The 26,911-nt window shown below is 50.3% G+C and overlaps 2 protein-coding genes across 2 annotated transcripts in view; one reads left to right on the forward strand and one right to left on the reverse strand.

Annotated features, from left to right (window-relative positions):
- Positions 1 to 10,806, forward strand: LOC115339497 (thyrotropin-releasing hormone receptor-like). Its single transcript, XM_030009562.2, has 2 exons — positions 1 to 786; positions 8,688 to 10,806. The coding sequence occupies exons 1-2, from the start codon at positions 1 to 3 to the stop codon at positions 9,066 to 9,068; spliced, it is 1,167 nt and encodes a 388-aa protein (XP_029865422.1). The 3' UTR covers positions 9,069 to 10,806.
- Positions 10,807 to 16,211: 5,405 nt separating this feature from the next.
- The window catches only part of JPH2 (junctophilin 2), a 34,263-nt gene continuing 23,563 nt past the window's right edge, over positions 16,212 to 26,911 (reverse strand). The window contains exons 3-6 of the mRNA XM_030010326.2: positions 25,240 to 25,358; positions 20,970 to 21,754; positions 19,784 to 19,881; positions 16,212 to 18,724 (exon numbers count right to left, since the gene is read on the reverse strand). Coding sequence (XP_029866186.1) covers positions 19,801 to 19,881; positions 20,970 to 21,754; positions 25,240 to 25,358 — 985 coding nt within the window. The 3' untranslated portion in view covers positions 16,212 to 18,724; positions 19,784 to 19,800. The remainder of the gene's footprint in view (positions 18,725 to 19,783; positions 19,882 to 20,969; positions 21,755 to 25,239; positions 25,359 to 26,911) is intronic.

Below are 26,911 nucleotides of genomic sequence, written 5' to 3' on the forward strand. Positions count from 1 at the left end.
ATGGAGAACGCCTCGACCAGCCCGGGAGCCCCGCTGGGCGGCAGCGGCAACCAGACCCTGGGCAGGATGCCCCGGCAGCCCCTGGAGCTGCAGGTGGTCACCATCCTGCTGGTGCTGCTCATCTGCGGGGTGGGCATCGCGGGCAACGTGATGGTGGTGCTGGTGGTGCTGCGCACCAAGCACATGGTGACCCCCACCAACTGCTACCTGGTGAGCCTGGCGGTGGCCGACCTCATCGTGCTGCTGGCAGCCGGGCTGCCCAACATCTCAGAGGTGGTGGCTTCTTGGGTGTACGGCTACGCCGGCTGCCTTTGCATCACCTATTTGCAGTACTTGGGCATCAACATCTCCGCCTGGTCCATCACCGCCTTCACGGTGGAGCGTTACATCGCGATCTGCCACGCCATCAAAGCGCAGCTCCTGTGCACCGTGTCCCGCGCCAAGCGCATCATCTCCTCGCTGTGGCTCTTCACCTCCCTCTATTGCCTCATGTGGTTCTTCCTGGTGGACACGACCCAGGTCACCTTCTCGGATGGGGCACAGGTCAGCTGTGGCTACCGGGTCTCCAGAAGCCTTTACATGCCCATTTACTTCTTGGATTTTGCTGTCTTCTACGTCATCCCATTGGGGCTGGCAAGTGTCCTCTACGGCCTCATTGCCCGCATCCTCTTCATGAGCCCCCTGCCCGCCACCCCGCACCACCCCTGCCTGGGCTCCATGCACCAGGGCGGCTCCCTCAAGCTCTCCTGCCGGGGCAACAAGGGGGTCCTGAGCTCCCGCAAGCAGGTAGGGGCTCCCCGCCGGGCTGGGGCATGCTGGGCTGCAGGCAGCACTGTCAGGGGCTCAGTGCTTTGAGGGGCATTCTGGCAGGGGTTGGGGTGCCCTGGTATTTTGCTTCCCTTTGTGGAGGGAATGGAGAGGGTTGGTTTGCTGCACAGAAGCCCCCCCAAGCCCAGCTGGGGTCTGGCAGCACAGATGGGCTCCCCCTGCTTTGGCTGGGCTTGGCAGAGCAGGACAGGGCTCCAGCAACACTTGGGAGAGGCAGGAGTGCAGGGGTGTTTGCTGGATAATTAATTACTGATTGCCTCCCCAAGGAGGGGAGTGCTGGGTCACATTATGCCAGCAGGACTCGCCTCCCAGGCAGGGTCCTGGGCAGGTCACCTCAGATTTAGAGGAGCAAAGGGAGGGGAGAGCTGGCATGAACTCCTGCCCTCTGGGCCCAGTCCTGGCTGCAGCCCCCTGGTCCCTGCAGCTGAGGAAGGCACCTCAGTGTTACAGTGGTGTGTTTGCCTCTCAGTGACTCCTCTGTCATTGAGCTGCCTGCTTGCTCCTCATCTCCTTCTCCTCCCACCTCCTGCCCTCCTTCCTCCTCTTTCTCTGTCCACATGGACAATTACTATTGCCCCATCTCCTTGGACAGGTCAGCATCTCGACACGGGACACTCTTGCCTGCTTGCTGGCCATTTGCAGGAGACTATCGCATTCTGGTTTCAAACTTCACATAGGCAGAGACATGGGCAATTTTAAAGGAAAGGGCTGAATCTGGGAGTCTGGCATAAGTCCCTGAAATCACCAGATCTGCTGTGATTTTGAGTGAGCAGGATCTGATTTCCAGACAGCCGGAAACTGGCTTCAGCCTGTCTTAAAGTCCTTGTTTTTCCAACTCAGTATCTCATTGCCTGATTTGCACAGGAACCTCCATTCCCCAGGAGAGACGATTCAGTCACAGAGGGGAAGCAAACAGCCCAGAGAACGTGTATTTCTTCATGAACTTCTAAGTCTCTCCAGTTCAGCTTTTTCTCCCTTTTGCTTCAGCACAGAAAGGTTTAAAGCAGATCCTGACTTCTGCAGAAGTACTCGCCTGCTCTCCCAGGGTCGCCGGCTGCTGCGGGAGCCTCGGGCAGGGTGTTCAGCAGCAAGGTCTCTGGATAATATAAGCCAGTACCTAAAGGTGTGGGTCGATGGACCTCTCCTTCCAGAGCAGCTGCTGCAGGGGCTGTGCCGCTCCCCCCGCAGTGCTGTGCCATGGAGTGGCTGTGCCGCACACGGCGTACTCCAGCATCATTAGGATGAGTGGCTGATGGGGCTGGATGACAGGCACTCCAGGTCCTGGAAACATCTTGTGCTCTCTTTTCTGTTACACCAGGAGTTTTCTCGAGATTGTCATTACCTCCTGAAATATCTTAGCATGCAAAGACTTCCTCTTGCTGGCCTGACATTGCAGAACTGGTGTCATTGAGTTTTTAAACTGTAAAGCAGTTTCCCAGGGCTTCCAGCTATGGTTTGTTGAATGCTTTCTTCTGATTTCACACCAGCAGCTCTTCAAAGCAAGCTGTGTTGAGAGTGATGGAGGAAGAAACCCCAGCTGTGCCACCTGTGGCATGTGGGCTAGGTGCCTGACACATTGTGGGGTTGGTGGCGGTCAAATGGATGCAGTGCTGCACCCCAGAGGTGCATATGCATATGCATATGCAGTCCAGTTTTTTCCATAAACATCTTTCACAAGTTGGATATGACATGGGACGATTGCTTCATTTTATATATAATCATAGGGAAATTTATATGACTGTCCATAAAATCAGAGGGGGCAAAACCAGGATCTGGGGGTTCAACTTTAACTGTTTGATTCATTGCTGAGGGGATCTGCTGGATGCTTGGTGCAGAAATAAGTTATCTGTGCACCAAAGCCAAGTAAAACTACACAGCTATTTTGATAAGGGTTTCGGGTAGCATGAACAGGAGTGCTTGGAGCATAACAAATCCAGGTCCTGTCAGAGCATCCACCTGAGCACTGCCTGAAATCCAGCCAGAGATTTTTGCTGGTGGTGCAATGAATTGAGGAACAGAAGCTGCAGTGAGTCATGATTCTGCATCTAGTTACAAGGGAAAACCCAACAACCCAACCACCCAGGGAGGAAAGAGGCCTTCTGAGACCCCAAGGGGTCAGCACAGGTTTCTGCCTGGAATTTGCCTCCCTGAGCAGGGGCAGCCAGGGCCCAGGAATGATATTTTCAGGGAGATGCTGCAACATGCAGGACCCCAGAGGGGCTGTGGGGGCAGAGCAGAGGGGAAGCACTGGCTGAGTGCTGGGGAATGGGCAGATCATTAAGAAAGGGATTTTAATGTGAGAAAGAAGGTAGCTGAATCCATTCATGCCAGCAGAGCTGGCAGATAGAGGTGCTGGATAGAAGGGGCTTAAAAGTGAGCACAGAGGAGAGCATTCCCATGGCCAGTGGGGCCCCACATTGGGACATGCGGGTGAGCGAGACGGAGATGCATGTGCCCATGTGAAGGGGCAGGGCAAACTCCAGGGGGGCTACAGCCCCCATATGACGCCCAGCACCTGGATCCATGGGACACCCCACCAACTTGGCTTTAGCAAAGGCAGGAGAGAGGCACAGAAGGGACCTGAGTGGTCTTCTCCAGGCGAGGTTCACCTCCAAGAAAATCAACAGCAAAAAGCCCCCATGCAATGGGCAGGTACAAGCCCTAAAAGGGAGCAGCCTGGACACTAGTGCCCTATGTCGTCTTCACCAGAAGAAAGGTTTCCTCTCTGATTTTCTGATAGCTGTGGCATCACTGCCCTCAAAGCCAGAGGAAACTTGTGGAAAGAAGAAACACAGATGGATCTCAGCTCGGACCACCTGACACTGCTTTGCAACAGCTGATGCTGGCTGAGGAGCTCATAAGCAAGGTTCCTTGCTCATTAATCACCTGTGGCCAGGGTGGAAAGGAAAAGGCAGCCTGACAGGTAATGCCATTGACCTCTCACGCTCTCCTGAGGAGTGCTGACAGCCCTTGAAAATGTCACCAGGAATTTCCATGGGGGCCCTTGGTAAAGGGTCCTATCCTGAGCACCAGAAGTGAGGACACAGCATTGGAAACTGCTCTAATAACAAATGCTGGTGGTCTCCAATCTGACAGGGTGATGAGGAAGCTGTGAAAGTGGTGCATGTGCTACTGGTGGGGAATATTGAAGTGAGAGTGCAGCTTCTTTAAAATGCAATTGCCATATAGACTAAACCACTAAAGACACCATTAGAAATCATGGTTGCAAGTTTGGTCCAAAACAGCAGTAGTGTTGCTGTCTGACAGGCTTCACACATGCAGCAAGAGCTTCACAGGACCTTGCAGGAAGCAGGTTGCATCCCAGTGATGTGGTGAAGTGGGACTCCAACCCTGCAAACACCTTTGAGTCTGTTGTGATAGTGCACAAGCATCTGCCAGATTCCCATCACAGACCAGTGGTATGAGAGGGTAGTTTGGCTCCTGGAGGATCTGTCAACCAGAAGAGCAGAACAGGGTGGGAGGATGGGTGCTGGGGCAGGTGCGTAGCTCAGGAGGTCCCTCTGACCAGTGTACAGGCACCTACGTCAGCGGTCCTCCTCTGGCCTCTATAGAAGAACTGGCTCTTCCAGGCCCCATGCCCAGAGTCCCCTGGGAGATGTCCAAAAGGGGCTACCACAGAGGTGCCCATTTTTCTCCCTTGACTCTAAAGAGCCTAGATAGCTGGGGGTGTTTTGCTGTGGAGATGCAGAATTTGGAAATAAAATTCTCACTGTGTGCTCCTACGCAGCCCCAGCACTGCCCTGCTTGCTTTTCAGAGCATGCAGATGCTGCTGTTCCCTCACTGCTGCCTCTAAAACACGTAAGTCCAGAGCAGGACAATGCAAGGCGTGAGTTTTGCTGTATTTATCACCTACAGAAGAAAGGGCCACAGATAATAAACACCAGCCACCTCCAAGCCCATATTTCACCTGCCGGAGAGGGACCACTAGAGGGAGTGGGATTCCTAAAAAAGGATGCTGCAGCTCAAGATGATGGTGCCTGGACAAGGAGGGGTGACACTGGCTGGGGAGAAGCATCTGTGACCTCCAGGCCAGGGGCAGAGGCTGGACACAGCACTGCGAGAAGGGATGGGTTGGAAGGGCTGTGCGGGGATGCAAGATGCCCATCATCTTTTCTGGAGTGAGAAGGAGGCTCACAGTGGGTTTGGTTTAGGAGTTACACCAGGCTTGGCCTGTGGAGGTGGAAGATGAGCTGCCCCTTAGATTTGACATGGCGACCCAGGATGTAGTCAGGGGTCTGTACAGCAGATATCCTTGGCCATCCAGCAACACTGGCTTATGTGCTCAAAAGTGTTTTTTCAGCTAAATATCAACTGTTCTAGTAAAACATCCTGTTCTGTCTACAAACCCTTGTCTTGCTTCTGTCCATAGCTCCTTTACAGCTGTTGTGTGCACGCACTGTGTACAACAGAGTTGTTGCAAAACACTTGTCGGAAAAATTGTTGTCCCTGAGCTGGTGCTTCCCTGATGGATGCTTTGAGGCTACAGCAAAGCTCTGGCTTTTTTGGGTGCAGCTGTTTTTTCGCGGCCATAATTCAGGACTACACCAGCTAGGGATAAATGTCCCAAACTCTCCTCAGTGATGATTAGGTTCATTTGTCACATGAGGACCAGAAATAAGTTCAGAGCACCTCAAATATGCTATAGGCACTTGCTTCAGCAAGGTAGATTGAGGAAAGGCATGGAGACAGATTTCAGCCTTGCATGCAGACAACACTGGAGATTTCTTTCCCCACAGTGAAGATATGAGAGCGAGTTTGGGATAGACTGTTAGGTTTTATCCAGGAGAGACATCTTGTGTTCACACAACTTTGCTAAAGTTGCAGCCAGGAGAACATGGTCTGTACGGACGGTTGGCTTTAAAAGGTAAATTTCAATCTTACAGCAAGCTCAGGGCAGGGCTGCCCGTCCTGGCTTGTGGTCTGGATGCAGCGTCCTCAGGGAGCACTGAAGGCATTTAGTGAGACAGGGGTAATAAATCGTCACGGTGCTGTTTCCAGCCGGTTTCCCCTCCCAGGACAAAGACAGCTTTTTCACAGGGCTGTAGGACGCGTAGCAGGAAGCACTCTTTGGATGACAGCACTTTGTGGGTTTCTGTGGTCTGGGGGGAAGTGTTGGGAACTTGCTCAGGCAGGAGCTGGGCAAGCACTTGCTGGCACCACCGGCATTTCCATAACAACCGGCTGAAAAGCAGGGACAGTTATGGCTAAAAAGCAGATGAATCACTGGTTCTTCTCCAGACTACATTTCTTTTGGTCTCAGAAAGGACCAGAATGAACTTACTTTTCAGCCTTATTAGGATACGCTCTCCTTGGTGTTGTCACTTCGATGCAGAGTTCAGATCACTGTTCACCACCATTGTGGGCTCCTGAACAGTAAAACGAGGCAGAGAGTTACAACAGCCGAAAAGCCAAAGATGTTTCAGTCTCAGGAGACAGCACATGAGCAGCATTGATGCATTAGCTTTATAGGAGACATTTTAGTCATACAGAAACCTCCCAGCAGGAAGGGACACCAGAGAGCAGAGCTAAGTGTATAAAAGTTCAGGGATTTATTCTCCCCAGCCCTGTGTGGGGTAACTTTGCATTTCAGGAACTGAGATAACTGCTGAGTGAGGAGTGCCTGTGTCTCAGTGAGGACCTGCAGAGCTGTGGTATTTCTCTTTCCCAGGGCATATTTTGCAGCAGTCCTGCTGCCTAGGGATTGCTGAAGTTGATGGAAGGACTCCCACCAACTTTACCCACAAGACAGTCCTTTAACATGGACCCTTCCAGGTAGGATGGGGACACGTTCAGTTTCTGCATGGGATGGAAAAGCACAGAGCCTGCCTTCATCTCCCAGGAGGATTAAACTGCTTAGCAGAGGGGAATTAAATTCTGGCTGAAATGGTGCTTAGGAACACTTAAGCTGAGGAGTTGGTTGCATTTTGCTGTAGGATTCAGCTGTCAGCACAGCTTTGTTCAGATCAGCTTCATTCAAGTTCTTGGGAAATGAACCTCAGATGCATCAAAAATATGGCAAAAGCCATAATTCTCTCCACACACCTGTGAAGCAGGTCTGTGGAAGGCAGCAGGCTGGCTGAATGCTCCATCGCTGCTATGTCTATTTGCTATAAAGGTGCTTAGAACAGTAGAGAACATGGGTCCCATCCATATGCACTGCTCATGTGGCACATGGTGCTGACGCAAAATCTGCTTCTTCCTGGGCTGATCCAGTATCTGGGAGCTCTCTGTTCCCAGGTCTTGCAGTACAGACCACAGTAATACAGTCTCACCACTGCTGTCAGGACGCTCCTTCCCTTGGCAAGGGGTGGCTGAGCCTGGATTGCCTTGCCAGCCTCGGCAGAGGCAGCGGCTATAACCATGCTGGTACATAAAGATTTTGATCATGGTCAACTGTGTGCCAAGCAGCTGCTGTCCACTCCCAGCCTATCCGTTCAGAAGTATTTCTACAAAGCAGATTATCACCCTAGCAGTTGCACACTAGCTAGGGTGGCTTGAAACCAAAAGCTTACGGGATGGCTCTCACTCTTCTGGATCCAGCCAGCCCTTGTAGAAGGCATTGAAAAGCTCCGGAGCAAACCTTTTACTGACACAATTTGTACAATCTCTTATATCTTTCCCAAAAGGCAACACGCTGTGGCAGCAAACAGGCTGCAGTCTTAGCAACGGCCTCGGCACTCACTGTATCAAGATCTTACTCTGGGAAGTGTCCTCAACATTCCCATTAAACCACACACAGCAAAACACTTCTATTTTGGCCTCAGCTTGGTAATAGTCCCTTTCTTGTAGGGAAGGTTTTGTTGCCACTACCAACCACCCCCGATTTCTACTCACAGCATTACAGGAAGGCACAGTTGCTCACGACCAAGTAAAAAAAGCACTCCAAGAAAAGCTGAGAGACTCTGAATGTGATCTAAGTGATTCCATATCGAGAACTGGAGACATTGCACAACTCCCTTTCTGACGTTTGAAATGCCACTGCCTTAATATGCATGCGGCATCAGTGTTTACTCATACTTTCCTCCTTGGGGACATGTGTATTCTGTAAGTATTTGTTGGAGGATGATTGTCACCTACCAGAAATAGCTGTTGAAATTATTAGGATCACTGGAGTTTCAGTACAAAACACCCATTTTCTTAAACAAGCTTGAGCCGAGCTGAGGGCAATTACTGCTCACTTCTGGATTCTCAATATCTTCTTGTTCCTAATATGTTACTGTAGTACTTCCCTAGTGTGCTGCAAATTAAAATAGCCCATACCAATTAGCTAAGTAACTCCCATATCAGCACAAGTAGGAATTTACATAAGACTCCAGACAGTCTCCTCTGCTCCCGGTGCTGCTCTCTACCATGACCCTATTCCCTGGAACAACATAGCTGGTGTAGAAAACCAGGAGATCCTAGGCAGGGAGTTGAGATACACCCCCTGGCACCCCCAAAACTTAGGTCCCCACTTTTGCACAAGTTATTTTCCCCATTGATTTAATGTTATGTACAACTCTCAAATTTGCTTTCTGGTACAGAAATTCCCATGATTATCCCAGCCCATTTCCAGGCTGGTGGATGCTTCTCCTAAAGAGTTTTAAAGGTTCTTCAGCAGTAGGTGAAAACCTATCATTGAAGGGGTTTCTTTATGCAAGATTGTTTCATGAACAAAATGGATTCAGAGAAGAATAGCCCCGTGGTTTGGGTGCCTATTTTAAATGCTTAAAGAAAGATATAAGCAATATGTAGACTGAATTAGCTGTCTGCACCATTTCTCCAGGTAGGAAAGCTCTGCTGGAGGTTTAGCATCATCTGACTATTGTTTTTCTTTTTGCATATCCCCACTGGCAAGGTGACCAAAATGCTGGCTGTTGTGGTAGTCCTCTTCGCCCTTCTGTGGATGCCTTATCGCACACTGGTGGTGGTGAACTCCTTCATGGACCCTCCGTACCTGAACATCTGGTTCCTTCTCTTCTGCCGCATGTGCATCTACTTGAACAGTGCCATCAACCCCATCATCTACAACCTCATGTCACAGAAGTTCAGGGCTGCCTTTAGGAAGTTATGGAAGTGCGAAGAGAAGAGTGCCGAGAACCCTGCGCCGTACACTACCCCGGTGTACTACAGCGTTACGAAGGACTATCCTCATGACAGCTCTGATCACAATGTCACCGAACAAGAAGATCTGAACAGTCTCCCTGCACCTGCAAAGAAGAACAAGCCTGCCAAATAAATCCCGGGACCCTGAAACAACGCAGGCAGTGGGAGCTATGCGGCTGTATGCACTGTGTTGGGAAAGTGCCAACAGAAATTGCTTTAGCATTGCAGCAAGCTTAATTTAATACCTCTCCAGGGCATTTAACAAAACAGATTCTTAGAGGCAAATTAATTTGCTTTTCCTTAACGCTAATTTATTCTTGTTCAGTGAAGTGTTAGGCACAGGTCAATGTTTAGCATCTTTAAAGAATCTGTAATTAAATATAGCAGTGCAATGCCATTCTGTGTTACATGCAAGTGCAATTGCTTGAGTTGGGTCAGAGCATTGAAAGGAAGTCCAGGAAGAGAAGAGCATTCAAAGAAAAACAAACAAACAAACAATCTCTTTCTGCTGGACCAGTTCTTATATAGAAAGACATTCACCTACCCAAATTTACATGCCTATAACACAGACACCCCATGTGAGCTGCTTCTCTAGAGTCCTTCTAGAGCTAATGTGGACAATTAGGCACTTCCAGGAAGCGGCTCGTCTCATCTCAGCATAGTCCTCTGAGGAACACGCATACCTACCAAGGAGATGAGTGCCTCCCCAGATGTGACTATTTCTGCCCATTGACTGTAAAGGGACTCTCTCAGGTGGAGACTCCTACATTAGGAATAACCAAAGTTGGGTGTCATGAACCTCACCTCATGCTTCTGGAAATATGGCAGTGCTGGTAGCACATAGACCCAAGGTCCAGACCAGTTGGATTTGTTACAGAAAAATGAACCAACTAATAATGAATGTTCCATAAGGTAACAGTAATGCTTCCATCATTGTGGTCTAAGCTTCTTTTGGCTAATTTTACGTTTTCTGTCCAAATTCCTCTAGTTGCTTCAGCTGGATACCGTAGCCTTGTCCTGTAAGTCCTGGTGTGGTGCAGGTGCGCACCCTCGAGCAGTGTTGCTCTCTGTCCCAGCTACGGTTGCATTTCAATGGCAGGTGAAGAAATTCTCTTACTTCCTGAGAATAATTTGTGAAAGTCCATCAAGTGTTTTGTGATAAGTGACACACTGACTGTAAGACATTAACAATACTCATTGCTGCTATCATCTTGTGAGCAAAGTAGATATTCATAACCTGTGGCATCCAAGAAACCAGCCCAAGGACACTTGCCCCAGACTTCCAAGAGACTATCTGGACTAGGCATAAAATGAATAAGATCACACATGAGCCGAATGCTAAGGCTCTTGCCAAATAAAACAAGTGTCAGCCACTAGTAACCCTCAAGCAACTGTAAAAAATTCTTTGAACAGCCAATTCAGCCTCACTAGTCAACACTGTTTTTCACCACACTATAGTGTTAAAAGATCTTAGAATTTTGCATCCGCTTTGGAAAATATCTGAGTGATATTTTTAAGAGCACAAGATATTAAGTAACCATTCTGCATCTATGGGAAATCACTTCCCTGGGTGAGTCAAAACAAGACCTCATCTCCCACCGATGTGTCAGGAACTATTTCATTTTAGTGTAGGGTGGCTTTGCATGTATGATTATTACTGTGAGTTATTAACCTATCTACTTCGTCCCCAAAATAACTGTAGCATGAGGGAAGAGAACATTGTTTTTTTGCAATTATTTGGAACGGTGTATGTTTGGAATTTAAGAATTCATGCCATTTTTGCACTCTTGTGTATATTGGGAATTCAGGAACAAAGTTCCTTTTTATTGTTGTTAAGGAAGTTCTGCACAGAGATTTGGGATTTGCATCTTGAAGACAATGGAAGTGGTTTTGCTACGATGCGAGAAAATTGTTCCACTTAGCAAAAGAAACTAGGAAATAAAATAATTTTCTTGTAACAATCTTTTCTCTAGTACAGATGATTTTTCCCCTTAGAACAGATTTTTCCTTAGCAGCTCGGAACAAGCCATTGATAAAAACATCTGCAGACAAACCAGAGCAGTAAGGATCAGGGTGCACTGCAGTATACACAAGTAAGGTGTAAGATGAGGAAGGGGAGCCCTGGGGCAGCTGCTGGTCCCCTGAACATGGGAAAATCCAGGGCTGAGGTTTGGATGCGTCAGCTCTTACCTTTAGATGCGTCAGCTCTTACATGGGCTGGGTTGAGGCTAACAGGAACAACTTATTGCACAGCTCAGAGCTAAGCTGGGCTCTTGTGTTAATGGGTTCTTCTTCCAATGCATCAGAGTTATCTCCTCGAAACATAACAACTTCTTCCCCTTAAGCCACACCATGCCCTGTCTAGCCAGCGCAGGAATTAATTTTCTTCATCTTCACAGCCAACTGTGGCTTGCAGCTCCCTGGAGCACAGGGCCCTGAGCACACAAGCACCTTTGGGTGCACACACGCCATAGCCAGCCCCAACAGCCAGAGACATATAGCGAGCAGCGTCCCATCCTTTCCTCTCCCCTTTCCCTCCCTGCTCTCCAGCCAACTAGTCTGTACAGCTATAATGGGATGGGGGATGGCAAGGAAGGAAGAGAGGAGAAAATTAACCTCTTAGCAGTGCAGTAAATCGGTAACACCCTGCAGCACAGTAGGGTTGGAGAGGAGGAGGAGCTGGGACTAGGACTCTGCAAGCCCGTGCTCTTTGCTTTGGTACAATACCCAGATCACAGCAGCAAAGCACAGCCCAGCTGCCCTGGGTGCTGCGGGGCTGGGAGGCTGTGGCTGATGGTACCTCCCTGGGACCTCGAGCACAGGGAGCATCTCCTTGGGGACAGGCTGACCTGTGTCCCCCAGCCCTTCACCCTATGGCTGCGGGTGCAGAGAGCAGCACGAAAGCCAGCTTTGCCCTGAGGCCACGTGGGAAGAGGATTTACTGTCCCAGCTCAGAAACCCACCTGCATCCTAAGTAAGGCATTTCTCAGGCATGGGATGTGCAGTTTGACAGATGGCCTTGATCTCTGTGAACCCAAGTAGCAGCTCAACTCTGAAGCATCTCCAGCAGGATCTTTTCCACCTCCCCATCACATGTTCCTCTTTATGCTTTTTTTCCCCTCTCTGAGACATCCTAAAAGCACTATTCTCTTAATTAAATTTCAGCCGCAGGCCAACAGCTAATTGAGAGTTCTGAAATTTTTGTTCAACATACTTGGAATTCAGTTAAAACCCAGTTCTCTTCTCCTCTTTCTGTCCTTATCTGTCAAGTGCTCTGTGACCCTTTGTTATTTTTTGAGAAGTAATTGGCAGATAAATTCCCCCGGCACCACGAGATCTCCAGCAAATGCACCAGAGCATTAAACTCTGTAGATGAGGAATGAGTTCCTGCTCCTTCCCCCTGCATGTATTCTGACATGTTAGGAGGAGTTGAGAGAGTTTTAGGTGGAAGTGGAGGCAGAAGGTCAGCACTCAGCTTGCTAAGGAGATGCTGGTTGAGAGGACAGGCAACTGCGTGCTGTCGGGAAATAAATCACTAGCAGAAAGGAACTAAAAGAAATAACTCATCACTGTAACTTCCTCTGGATAGCCAGGGTCTGAGTAAAAACCTTAATTCCTTATAAGAAATCAAAGAGCCCCCTTCAAGCTTCACCCTGGATTACCTTGTACCCTGCAACACCCCACCCCACCCCACTCATAATGTCTGAAGCTGCATTTTACCCTTAGCATTTATTTAGTCTCAACAGCATAAGTGCAAGCTGCCAGTTTATAAATATGCCACCAAAGAGAGAATCTATTACTCCCAAGTAATTTACCACATTGAAGCCATTCCTCAGTTTAATCTAACCTGCTATTTCTTAATTAAAGCTCATTATTTCTAACCCCTGCCCTTCCAGTGCTTGTTAACCTGGTAAAATGCCATCTGCTTTCTTCAATTACAAGCAAACAAGTCCCCTGGCAGGAGAGGGGGGACCTGGCACTGCCACAGAGCCCCAGGGAGAGGGGATGAATTTGTGAGCAGTGCAGAGAGGGGGAAGGGCTGGTGGGAGAGGTGTGGGTGAGGTTTATGGGCCTTAAGAACTGCAGGTTGGCTGTAGCACACAGCATTCATCAGAGACTTTCAGTTTAAGAGACACCACATTTATTTACCTGAATCTGGCTAGTCCCAATACATTGGTGATAGAGGCCACATAGTAATCGCCTCTATGTGGTGCACAGATGGGTACCCTGGAAAGGTTATTTACTTGTGCAAAACACAGAAGTTTAAAACTTACCAAATTTTCAGTTTAAGCCCCAGTCAGGTTGTCTTCTTACCTTGTCTCTAGATTTGGGTGGTGGAAAAGATACTTTCAGGGGTGAAATTGGGCATCCATGCCATCCTGTGCCAGAGGAGACCGTGGCCATGCTGATGACTCTTTGGGAGAGCCTCTCCCCTGCAGTCCTGGCCAGCATCCCAGGAGCCAGCCTGCCCCAGGGCCACATTAGGGGGTAACCCACAAAACACCAGCAGTTCCCTAAAAAACAGGATGAAAAGACTATGAAGACACCCAGCACCTCCCTGCAATCAGAGCAGGCTATTAGAGCTCAGCTTCTGCTCTGTGGTACAATCCTGCAAAGAGCACATTACTAAAGTTAAAATCATGGTACTTTTAAATTAGTAATACTCAGGTCACTGAAGAGGATGCTGAGCAACTGCTTAAATTTTTCAGAGCCACAAGAGAGAGTGGACCACACATTAGGGAATGAATTGGATACAGCCCCTTTTCAATCTGCTCTGCCCCTGGCTGCTTCTTTGAACTAATTAGTTCAAGCAGGCCCCAATTAAGGAGCTGCTAATGAAGCCTGGGGGATAGTCCTACAGCAATATTAATGTAATCACTCAGCAGTTATTTGTTTATTTTGCAATTCGTGTTTCCCAAGGCCTCTGGAGGCCTCTTTGGCCAGCATTCCTCCTGGACCTGTCTTCTCTTTGCTCGCTCAGAGGTTGCTCCTCAGCACTCTTCAAACTAAGGCATCCATCTTGGGGAGCACACTGTAACGCACAGTGGATTGAAGCTTGCCAGGCCTGCAGGACTGACTCTATTTCACTAAAATACCCTCAGTTTAGCAGTTAACCAGCCCTGCATGTTTCTGTCCTGCCAGGGTCTAAATGCAGACCCCGATGGGAGGGCATCGCTGGCATTGCCCGTGTCCCAGATCAGGGGCACTTTCCCAGCTATTGCCGGAGGGAGGGGACATGACTGCAACACTACAGGTCCCCTGTGACATGGGTGATGGGCAGAAGTATTAAGGACAATCTGTGTTTTATAATTGCTGAATTTTCTTTAATAACCACCTTGTGAATTGTGCTCCATGTGCTGTTTCTGTAGAGACAGGGGATGCTGCAAGTGCACCAGTGGCCGCTCACTGCTCCTCCAAAAGGTAATGCCTGATGCCACAAGCCAGGAACCCTTTAAAAGCTTTCCCCTTTCCAGAAGAAGGTCCTGGGGTGGTCCTGGTGCTAATATGATTTTGAGACAGTCAGCAAGGGCACATTGTTCTCCTGTGCTGGCTGATCCTGTCTGTCCTTGCGGGCACAGTGTGGGTGGCTGCTCAGAGGAAATAAAATAAAAGCAACTTTTTCCAGCCACGCAGTGCCAGTGTTTCTGACAGGATAAGGTGGCCACCGCAGGGCCCCTTGCTGCCAGCCCCAAGCCAGGCATGGTGTGCCCGTGGCTCCTGGGCCAGAAAGGAGCACAGTAACCCCTCTGCGCTTCCTAGCACCTACTTGCTGCCAGGGCCACCTTCACCCCAGCTCTGGCCCTTCCTCTCGCACAAAGATGAAGGCCAAGAGAGGGGGTTGCTCCCGTGAGCCTCAATTCCCTGCAAGGACGGTGGAGGGTAGCACGGCCATCCCCAGGACACCTCGGCAGGTCATGCTCAAAGGACACGGGGGCTCAGATTGCACCTTCCCTCCCACCGGTGGAGGCTAAGGCCGCTGCCCTTCGGTCACAGGACCAGGCCGGTGCCTTTATCCTGGTTCTCACATATCGGACACCTCCCTGCCCGCACCCGGGAACGCTCAGCCAGGAGCAGTGCGGGGGACGTTACCTGTGAAACCAGCAGTTCCCGAAGCAGAGACCCGGCACTGTTCCCCCCACCCTGGGGAAGGGGCAGGCCTTTTGTTTTGCCTTTATTCATATTTTTGAAGCAGTACGTCATTGCTGTAGCAGCAGACCCACCTCCCTCCCTGCTGCCTCTGCCACACATGGGCCAAAGATCTGCTCCATTCATCAGCCTGAGATTTATGAGGTGCAAAGGGCTCAGGTTACCCCACTGCCCCCAGCCTCCTCCTAGAGACGGGATGAATGAGATGCTGCTGGTTCCTCCCATACCAGAAGCAAAACAAGCCCAGAGGAGAGTAAAGCCATCATTTCACCAAACTCAGCTCCTTAAGTCTGTACTAGAGCACAAAATCTTCTGCCACAAGACTCCTCGCACCCACAGAAGCCGGGGGAGGCCCTGCTGTCTGCAGAGGCTGAGCCTGCGTCCCGCCAGCCTCTCTGCACAGCCCAGCTTTGCTCATGTGAGACACTCCAGAAATAGAAAAGGGATTGAAGGTTTTGGCTACTCTGGATTCCTTGGGCCCCTGGGCCCTGCTGCCCCTGGCTGGCGCTGGGCTCTGCTCTCCCATCCTCCCCTGTAAATCACTCTTTCCCCGAATGCCATTACCCTGTCCCTCATGCCTGGCTTTCCTCTCACTTTGGTCATTTCAAGGGGCTGAGTAAGAGGACGGGCCATGGGCGGAGGAGAATCAGTCCTCCCCAACCCCAGGAGGACTGTGGTACTGGAGGAGCCGGCAGTGACGCACAGCTTGGAAGAAACTTGGCAGCAGCCCTGGGGTCAGCAGGCAGTGAAGGGACCTGTCAGCAGCCGTCTGCATCACCCGGGCAGGCTTTGGGCCAGTGAGCTGCCTTTCTTCCCAGCCCCATGCAACCTCTGGCAGAGGCCAGCGTGATGACGGCACACAGAGCTTGCACAGAGAGCAGTAGGTGTCCTCAAACATCTGGCACCAAACTTTTAAAAAACAGTAAGTGAAAACAATTCTCTTTGCAAAGTACCCCCCATCAACAAGAAATACAAGATTTTGAAATAGATACTGGGAAAAAGCTAAAAACCATCCAGATGCCACCTACGAAATTCTGCGCCACATGTTGATGAACTCTCCTTCAAGACTGGAGTGAATGTGTCAACCTGGAATGAAACCTGGAGATTCCCCTGCAAAGATCCACATGGGTACAGTGAGCAGATAACTGTTTATTATTGCACGTAATCCAGCAGAACAACCGACAGAAAACTCCGGACAGTAGTACACAGATTGTAGTAAACAGCTTGCAAAATCTGTGATGAAGGTATTTTTGTGTGAAGAGTGAAATTTGTAAGACCTGAAAAGTATAACACAATATTCTAGTCAGTTTTGAAAGCATGCATTTTGAGGTAAATCCGTTATTTTTGCATCTAAGAAAACAAAATCCCTAAGGGGCTATATATATATATATATCTCTCCATATCTCAGCGTGATATGGATATATTTATATGTCACATAAAAGCAAATCTACCTACTTTTCTCAGAAGGTTACTAGGAGGAAAGCACATTACCGAGTGCACATCACATGCATAAAAAATTGGGGCGGGGGGGGAATTACCTTAGCACTGTTGAAAAAGATCCATTTTTGTGCTTAGTGACAAATAAAAGCCCCTCAGGTCTCTCAACGGAAATTGTCTTGGTGGTTAATAAAAGCAGCTGGCATATTGAAACTGCAGAGCTGGCAAGTGAGTGCCAGCAAATGGAGATAAAAGTGTCAAAGGCAGCAGAGCCTGGGGTTTGCAATACATTTATACTTAAGAAAAAAAGGAAAGAGGCAAATTGCTACTAAACTATGCTCTGTGGAAGTGTAGATGATGCTGCACAGCTTTCTCAGGACTGGTACAGCCACATGGCTTTTAGGAAGGGATCACATTCACTTCTCCCACAGTTAACACCATGTATTTGCTACTGTGGCAACGTTCCTGAGCTGAGTAAGGTTAAAAAATAAACTTGGTTCACAAAGAAAAGTACTGAATTATTCTCACTCTCTTATGCCATAATTAGAGCAGATAAATTAGGCAGGTTTTGCCCTGTATTGCCAGTCAGTGTAAACCCCTGCCTGTCTGCCACCCCATCTCTGAAATCCTTTCAGATTGACCTTTGGAGCAGACTGGGCATCTGTTTTTTTCCTTAACCATCATTTCCCCATTCTTTCCAGTCCCTCAGGTTTTCCCATCCAGTCCTGTGCTGTGGGACTTCAGGATACACAGAGGTGCACAACCGACTATAAATAACATTTCTGATTATCTTAAAAAGGGATAGAAAATACATATTGCTCTTAAAAGAAGGAAGAAACATGTCCAAGCACTCAGCTTCACACTAAACCGTAACTTCATCTGTGCCGACTTTCTAAGCTCGCACTGCTAAGGATTGGAGCAGATCATGGTGGAAACATCTCCTTCCAAAGGTCACTCTCTGTTGCAGCTTTGGGAAGAATCGGTGCAAATGGCCCAGGCCTCTAAGCCTCGCACACAAGAACAACAGCTAGAATTGCCCCACTGCACTCTACCACCACTGAAAGTCTGGCTGCTGTGTATTTTTGAGCCTAACACCCAAATACACTGGAGTCACTCGGGTCTCTGCACCTATTTTTCTTTCAGGAATAACGTAACCTCTCCCATGACAGCCACCCTGCATCCTCTGGTTGAAAGTTTGTTCACTCTGTTGCAAGGAGAGAGCCCAGGAGCCCCGCTGCAGCCCAGCTTGCCAAGGGGAGGAACATGCAGGTGTATGGTGGTGTTTTTCAGTAAGTACCTCCTTTTCATTTTAAGTCACAACATTTTCATAGAAAAAAGGGGTAAAGGGACAAATTCAGCACACCTATTTCCCTTCCTGTTACAGTGGGAAGTCTCCCGCTGCAAGACGCCTCTGTGCAGAGTATTGCTGGTGGCTGGAGAGCACTTGGACGGCACCTGGTCCCGAAACGGGCACCATCTCCACCTGCAGCACTCCCCACATGCACGAACAGCCTCGGATCAGCCAGTCCCTCGCACCCCACCCCACAGCCCCCATCCGTGGCACTTCAGCAGGTGTGGGCAGGACTCTGGTTACACTTCGATAAGCCCAATTTCAACTTGCTCCCCCTCTCAGTCCTCCATACATGGAAAAAGACTCCAGGCGACAGGGAAAGGAAAGACTTTTTGTTTGTCCATTTGGATGACTTCCAAGCGTGGAGGGTGACATTGTCCACCCCTAGCCGTGGCGCAGCTCTCGTGAGTCTTTTGGTTGCTGTGTATTGTTTCATCTCCACGCATGGATAATATTCTTTGGGAAATCTCTGACACTGAGTCAGCCAAGGGAGTTACAAAACACATCAGTGTGCACGCATGAGACCTCACTTGTTTTCCTACAGCTACAGATAAATTCCTCATCCCTGGCATGACAGGAAAGTTGATGGCTTTGGTGAGAACAATTTAAGGCAACTGCTAGTTTATACACAGAAGACAAGGAGGCTGAATTGCAGAAACCCTGGCTTTTCCTTGGTAGATGGCAGAGGCCAGCCACAGCCTGGGACCAGGGAGACTGAACTGATCTTCAGGCGCTTTCATTTAAGGTTGATGTTTGCAGTGCAACCTTGGGATCTCAAGTCCTCCTCTTAGGTGTTTCCAGGTGGCTGAGATTTAATCCCCGCCAAGGTCTGTGGTCTCCATCAGCAGCAATGCCTGTCCCAGACACAGATGAATAGGAGAGTCAAGGGGGAGCAAAACACACAACTGACACATGATCATGGCTGGCTGCAAGACTTTCAGCTCTGCAGGCTGAGTGGGGACTAATAACATCACAGATAGCAGTGCCCAGCAGAACAGTTTTAACCCCCAGGAGGCCCCGGGAAGGCAGCCCCATACCCTCACGGGGGCTTGGGAGGCACCCCTCGCATTATGTTCATGTGAGGCTTAAGGGTCAGCTTCAGCCTCGATGGGATTTTTTTTGCAATATTTGAGCCCAAGGCAACAGAAATCTTGTGCAAACCCATGATGCATTCCTGTGTGCAGGAACCTCAGAGGTACAAGTAACCTCACAAGGTTTTATTGCCACCAAATCCAAATGCAGACCCGCATCCCAATTCAAGTGGAAGACCTGGGGGAGCTCCAGTTTAACCTTAGTCAGATACACATCTCAGCTCATATTTACCTTTGGTAACACCAACTACATAACAACAGTGGCAGAACTAGCACTGCTACAATTAGAGCTGCAAACTTCAGAGTTTCACATTTGCTTTGTGTTCCTGCCTCTTTGCTGGGCTGAATGCCAAGAAATATTGCAACGCACAAGATACCTGGCAGCCACGGCTGCAGAACAGCAAATTGAAAGTGTTTCTTGCAGCTTATTTGCAGAAAACAAATTTCAAATTTAACATCACACATTCTTGCACTGGAAGTCTCCACGAATCATGTTCATCAAGCTGGGAAGGCAAAAGTATACTGTGGCATTGCATCCGATAAACACAGTTCAATTTTTTAACTTTGAGGTCAATTTTATGAAAAGACTAGAGGACTATCCACTGAAATTACTCCACAGACCACTCTTTGAACAGACAAGGGGTTACTGAGAATCTCAACGCTCAATGCAAGGCAACTGCATCTATTGAATAAATCCCCATGCATTTTCATCACCAGGGCATCCATTAGTGAATGATTTACTTTGGCAGTAAAGCCAACCAACCCTAAAATGTCCACAGTGAAGTCTACAAAATGAGGATAAAATCTCGTTGCTTCTCTTACCTTGTCCGAGGGGCACATCATGTCAAAAAATGTACAAATAGGATGGCCAGACCAATGTTCAATAAGATGACCATGCAGATCACGATTGTGTTAGGTCCCTGAAGGAAAAACCCAGAACAGAGTGTTACACATGGCAGTTCCAGGCGAGGAGATAGATACAGCTTGATTCTGCTATTCAAAACCACCAGAATCATCCCCTCCCAACGCACATAAATCTGGCACTTAACAACCAGCCTGAATTTCAAACTAGTTGAGTATCTATCAATCCCTATTCCTATTTCTCCCCTGCAGACTCCTAAGGAGGCTAAATCAGGCTTCTTCTGAGGCTAAAGCAGATTAAAGGAGACCCTGACCACAGGCACACGAACTGCCAAGCCTATGTCAAGCTGCTCCTCCTATCTCATTTCTCCACCCGCATTGCCCACGTTTGTAAAGCTGCCATTTTTAAGATGAACAAATGCATCCGTATGAGATTGCTCTAATTTCAGACCAAAATATTTCCAGGCTGTGCTTTTCTTAAGTCGTGTTGGAACCATTCACGTCCAAAGGGCTGCAAGATGAGAAGCAGCGGGCTAATAAAATGTCTGGTTTTACAGCTGTATTTGCTAACAGCAAAATTGAATTTCAGTGACTGTATTTTAAACCTGGGAAATCAGCTGGTGATTTGATACCACAGTTCAGCTCATGAGGTGCCACTACTGCAAAAAGTAACAGTAACAGGTGAAAAAGAAACCCCACTCAGCTTTTTCTTCCCTGTCCTACATTTTCCCCCCAGTTTTCCAGAGCCGTGTTGGCTGGTAAAGGGGTGGGAAAAGAAGGGGAGAACAGTCTAAAAAGTGAATCAGAAGATGCCCATTTTCCTCAAATTTTGAAATGGGGACATGTCTGAAAGCGCATCTGCCCTGGTGCAGAGAGGAAGTTAAAATAAAAGGGTTATGAACGCCAGCCCCAGCAGCCGAGGCAGGGCAGGCTGGGAAGGCAGCAGGAGAGGGGAAAACCAAGGCCCTCTTCCAGCAGGCTTTGGGATCCCGAAAAGAGCCTCCGGGCACCGCTCTGGCCTGCTGCAGCCTCGAGGCCATGGCTCTGCATCCCCCTGGGCCCCTTCAGACCTCCTGGGGAAAAGTAAACCAAAAATAAAAGGCAAAGATGGCTGCCAGGGGCGCCTCCCGGGCTGCCCCCACGTCACCTCTTCGCACTCCTCCGCCTCCTGTGCTGCCGCCACCGCCGCTGCCAGGGCCGGGGCCGGGGCCGGGCTCCGCTTGGCCCCCGCCTTGGGCTCCGTCCGCCCCGGTGCCCTGGCCTCAGTCTTCCTGTCGGCAGCGGGCTCGGCCCGGCCCGCTGCCCTGCGCTCGGGGCTGGGCCGCTGCTTCAGCTCCTTGGGCCGGGGCGGCTCCGGCTTGGCCTCCGCCCTGGCCGCCGGCTTCTCCTCCCGCTCCTGCGGCGGGGCGGGGGTACCCCCCCGGGGCTCCGGGGAGGGCGGCTCGGGCTCGGGCAGCGGCTCCTCCTCATAGTCCGCGGCGGGGGAGACCGGGGAGGTCCGGACGGCGTAGCTGTGGTAGCCCTTGAAGAGCTCGACGTCGGGCTCGCGCGCCATCCTCTGCAGCGGCCCGATCTCCATCTGCTCGGCCGGATGCCCCCAGCCCCTTGAGGCCGGCCGGCCCTCGCCCTCGGGGGGCGCGGGGCTCCCGCCGCCCGGCCGGCCGCCGGCCTCGGCCCAGCTGCCCGGACGGAGGGCGCCGTCCTGGCGGGGGGCCGCCTTGGCCCGCTTGGCCTCGGGAGGGGTGGCGGCGGGGCTGGGGGCCGGGCTGGCGCGGCGGCGGGCCTCGTCCTGCTCGTGGAGCTGGGGGCTCTCGGGGGGCGTGGGGGGCGGCGGAGCACCCTCGGGCCTCGGCGGCTCTTCCTCCATGTTGACGGCGTGCTCGGCGTTCTCCACGATCTCCTGCAGCAGCTTCCGCTTCTGGTACTCGGGGCCTGCGGAGAGAGGGGTTGGTGTGAGAGGCTGCCCCAGGGGCCGGAGGGACAGCAGGCCGCTCCAGCTCCGCGCCACCGTCACGCCTTTGACAGCTGTGCGCCCAGCCACGACGCGTTCGGGGATGACCGCGAGGGGGTCCGGGCTGGAGGCTGGGAGAGGAGGTGCTCCCAAACCAGAGGCTGCTTCCGGGAGGGATTTCCTCCAGGAGCAGCCGGAGGCTCTGAGCCCCACCACGTGCTGGCTGGCTGGCTGGGAAGAGCCGAAGGAGCAGGCAGGGAGCTCCAGATGAGGGTAAAGAACCAGTGAAAATCTGCAGCTCAGCTTTCTGCGGTCACACAGATAGGCTATCCTGGGGCTAAAGAGAATCCAGCTCCCATCCAAGTTTGGGCATTTTTTTTAATGGCTGGGAAGCTCTTCCATGTGGTTTCTTTGGTGTCTAATAGTGTGGTAACTGCACAACTGATACAGGGGATGCCCAGTCTCCTTGGGAAGAGCAGGTATCCCCAAATTACCTACGTGTCATCCCTCACGATGAGAAAAACACGTTTCTCATGCACCGAGCAGGGCTGACAGTTTCACAGCCCTCCTTTCTGCACTGAGCCCCGCAACAGCAGTGAAATTACCTGGCACCGTTACACAAGGTGACTCGGGGCTTCAGCTTTCATTCTGGCCTCATCTCCCACGCCGACTTGTCAGCTCTTAGCAACATTGCTCTCACTTCAATTATTCACCTATCATTGAATCTTTACTTCTTGTTAACCCTAGGCTGTGTCTGCAAAGCAAATTGCAGCCCAGCTACGGTCTGGGGAAGTCAGCCAGAGCCTGACACCAAAGATATCCATCGTGCTGGGTAGCTGGCTGAGCAAAATCCACCACTGAACAACTGGGAATATCTTTTGGAAAAATAACCCTGCACAGTGCTCTGCACGCTGGGACCCGCACTGGGACAGGGGTCCCTGCACATCACCACAATGCTCATAGCAAGTGAGAACAAGAAGAGCGTGCTCCTTATGGGCAGCATGAGGTCGCAAAGCAGCTTGTTTGAAAGCAAAGCACCTGCTTTTGAAAGTGGCTTTGGCCTCATTCTGCTGCATCCAAGCGATGCTGAGGGGTGCAGATGTACAGGGCTTGCTCTATGCTCCTGAGTGGCATAGATTCTGGAGCCGTGCTATCCCTGGCTGCCTCACAGTTCCTCCCCTCATCTCCTCCACCCCAAAGACTGATACAGACTTGAGCCTGGTCGGGAAATTGGGATTGGTGCTCCCTTCCCTCTAATAAATCAGTGGTGTGATTTGCACGCTGCTACCTCCTGCCCACGCAGGCAATGCCTCCGTTTGGAGTGGGCAGTGGGGAGTAAAAGGGCACTGATTTTAGCTGCTCTGCCCTGCCTGCACGCTCCTGTCAATCAGCAGGCGACCCATTCAGGGCCATTTATTTCTGGCTGCAAGTGGATTATTTGGAAGCCGTTTCAACAGTTGTTCAGACTCCTCAAAATAGGCTGCCTGCAGCTCCAGGCTCCTTGCTCTCTTCTGCTGCTTTCTCCTCCTGAATAATTCACACCAAAAAAAAATCCCAACTGCCTGGAGGGCACCGCACAGCTCCAGTCCTCCTCACCTCCCCACCTTCACCTCCCAGCATGACATTTCAGCAAGGGAGGGCTTTGGCTTACATACCTCTCCTCTAAGCTATTCAGGTTGATATCCTAAAGGAAACCCTGGGCTCAATACTTATTAGAGATATGGGGCTTGCTGAGTAGGATTGCCCTGTGCCAGATGTAGCAGGGTCTATCTGCCAGGATAGCACGGGGAAACGCAGCTGCCAAACACTGCCAGGCTCTCCTGGCTGTGTGACCAGCAGCTCCAAGTCCTAGCAAAATCCAAGGGTGGACTTTTGTCTGTTTGTTCTTTGATGGTGCAGCTGTGCAAGAAGAGACATCTCTCCTTGTTGCACACTTAGGGAATTTAGAGATTTAAAAGAATCATAGAAATAAAACATGCATCAGCAGCTTACAAGGCCATCGAGAGAGGCCAGGACCCAAGCGAAGCCCTACATAAAAGCGGCGAGAGGATTCAGCTCCTGAGGAGCCACTAGTGGAGGCCAGGCTGCTTCAGGCATTTTGCAGGGACTGTTTCAATTGTCTCATTCAATTGCCATGGGTGGAAAAAATAATCTAGCTAGATGTCAAAAACCTCCCATCAGGAATTCCAGTTTCCTTTGCCTCTGTGCTATAAATACCCCAGTGTGCAAAGGGTGAATGTGGAGCTGTGAGTGGCAGCTGGGGGGCTTATGTCAGGATCAAGTGATGTTTAGCTATTGTTAAATGAAGTGCCACACGCTGGCTCACGCCCATGCCCGGGTGCTGTGGTGTTTCCCCACTCAAAGCCAGCTCTGACGGGCCTCGCTGGGTGGTGGGGAGGAACAGGCAGCTCTCCAGCATGGCATCTCCCCAGCTAGTAGGTGCAGGGCAAGGTGGGAGTACAGGGAATTTAGGCAAATCCGTCAGCATGACTCCCCGGCCAAGCGCAGGGTGTGAGCCATACCCATTTCCCACTGTGTGCCCTGTGCCGGGGTGTAGTACCGGAGACCCAGAGGCACTGAAATCAGAGCAGGAGCAGGTGGCAGGTTTTGCTAAGCACGAGTCATCCTTTGGCTTCTACCCCCAGTTTTGCCACTCTGATGGTCCCTTGTGATCCTGCCTCAGCAGCCACAGGGCACTTGTTCTAGGTAGCAAAGCTGGTAATAAGAAAGACAGGATAAAAATGTAGGCACTGGAATCCTTGTTTTCTGCTCTGTTAATACCTTCCCTCTCTCGAAAGGAAGGCTTTCCAGGAAGAACATATCTTCAGCTAACTCAGTCTAGGGAAAGGTAATGGCATTCACAATGCTGCTTCTAATATTACACTTCCGATCTACTAATCCTCAGTGCTTGGTCTCACAGAAGGAACCTCCCAAGTGTTTTCCCAGCCAAATAATCAGCAGTGATGCTAACAAATAAATAGGGAATCAGGGAAGTAGTATTTTGCATTAGCAACTTTCTTATAGGATATTACAGCCTCTAAGTAACCAAGTCTGATTGTACCGTGGTGCAGTGTGGGGCCCCGCAAGATATGGGCTTGTGAGTCAATGTGCAAAGCTGTTCCAAGAAAAAGCCATGAGGAATATATCTACAGCAGTGCTCCAAATAAACTCGAGCTCACTGCCTGCCCTGCCTGGCACTGGGAGGGCTTCGGCACATGGAGAAACATGAGGAGAAGTTGAGGGACTGGGTTATTCCTCCAGGGTATGGTAACATATTCCAGCAGGTAGAACAGTGGTGTAAGGAGGACAGCAAATCATCAAGAGCAGGGGGCTAGCTGAACTCGTGCGGAAGAGGATTTAGGATAGACAGGAGGACAACTTGTGGAGTTATAAAGCAGGTGAAGCATTTGAACAGATTCCCCAAGGAAACTGCAAAATCCCTCTTAGAAGATGCGTCTGGTCCTACCTGGCTGATAGAAGTCCGGGGAGAGCTCCCTGGCCATCATTCTGGCTATGCCCGATTCGTTGTTAGCTGCCTGAGCTGCCTGCTCTGACCCTTCAGCCTTGGCTTTGGCATGAGCCGTCCTGCAGAGAGAAGAGGGGAGAGAAGAGGGGACAACAGTGAGCACCGTCTGAGCCAAGATTGTCCCAGCTTGAGCAGCGGACCCTGTCCAGCAACAAAATCAAATCAGCCCATCTGGCATAAGAGCACTCAGCACTTGCCCACCTGACCCCAAACCCCCACATTTGAGGAGAAAAGACCAGATTTTCAACAAGTGTGTGGCACTTAAGGCTAAAGTGTGAAAGTTGCATGTAGTCACACAAGGGAACAGGGCAAGTGTATTTGCAAACGTGAGCATGTTCGTGTGTTGCAGCGAGGCATCAGGTGCTGCAAAACGGGCTTGCCGCCGTGCTGTGAAGTACTAAAAACCTAGCTCGGAGGACTGCCTTAAGCATCACCGCAGGCATCTCTGGAGCATAAGGGGACAATAACGTGATGGCTGAACAGCACTGTGCTGTCACCAGCCCTGAGCTGCTGCACCTCGCCAGAGGCAGCGTGCCCCTGCCCAGCACACCAGACACATTTTACCCCAAATGTCTTTCCAGCAAACAACGCACGTTGTCCAAGGGGCCTTTTTACTCACCGCAGCCTGGGGGGCCGCTCTCTTTTCCAGTGCTAGGAAAGGCAGAGCTATTGCCTCCCTCTCAGCTCGGCTCCCCGAGTCCTCTCCACTCCTTCACAGCACATTGCCTCCTTGCTCCAAAGGGCTATAGGGCTATCAGTTATTTCGCTGGCCGGCTGTCATATTCCTCGCATGCCTCATCCTCGGGGCCCTGTGATCTTTACGCTAAAAGAAGGGCTGGCTTTACAGCCCAGCTGCTCGTGGTCTGGGAAGGAGCTGACTTCAAACAGCAAAATTGCACCTTAAAATAAGGGAGGGTGAAGCATAGTATATTCAGCTGCTTTGTTCCACCTGGGGCTTACAGAGAACTGCTTTCCTCATGCTCTCACTATCATGTTTGCCGAGGCTCCCTGTATGTCCCTTGCTGCATGTGACGGAGCATACGCTGGCTGCACATGCAAAACGACATTTTTATGTGGACAGTTAGATAAGCAGTTAGCAGCCCTCAAACACCAATTCACTACGAATTACAACCTTTAATTGGTCCTAGGGTGTTTGATGAGCCCTTTTCAGACTCAGGTTGGTATCTGGTCACGTTTTAGGACAAAAAATGAGGAAACATGCTGTTCTTATCCCTGCAGCAAAAATGCTCCAGAGGAATTTTTGGACTGTCAGTCATGAAATCAGGATTAATTCTTTCTCATTAAACTGAGATGCAGTACGCAGACAAGACTAGCTTTAGTCTGAATACTCGACAGGTGCAATGAAAAGGTGATAGAAATGCTGTTCAGAGATCCTTAGAAGGTAGGAGATATATATATACACATACATAGACACACACACACTCACCATTTTGAGTAGCTGCGGGGAAAGAACTAAACGTAAGGCATTAATCCCAACTGATACAGGCAACAGTGTGACCTGACGGGGAGCCGAAAACGCTGTTCAGGACCCTGCGATAGAGAAGAGGGTGCAGAGCTGCTGTGGCTCAGCCTGTCTCTCCCTGGGATGACA

The sequence above is a fragment of the Aquila chrysaetos genome, chromosome 3 (assembly GCF_900496995.4).
Source record: "Aquila chrysaetos chrysaetos chromosome 3, bAquChr1.4, whole genome shotgun sequence".
In the NCBI taxonomy this organism is placed as follows: Eukaryota; Metazoa; Chordata; class Aves; order Accipitriformes; family Accipitridae; genus Aquila; species Aquila chrysaetos.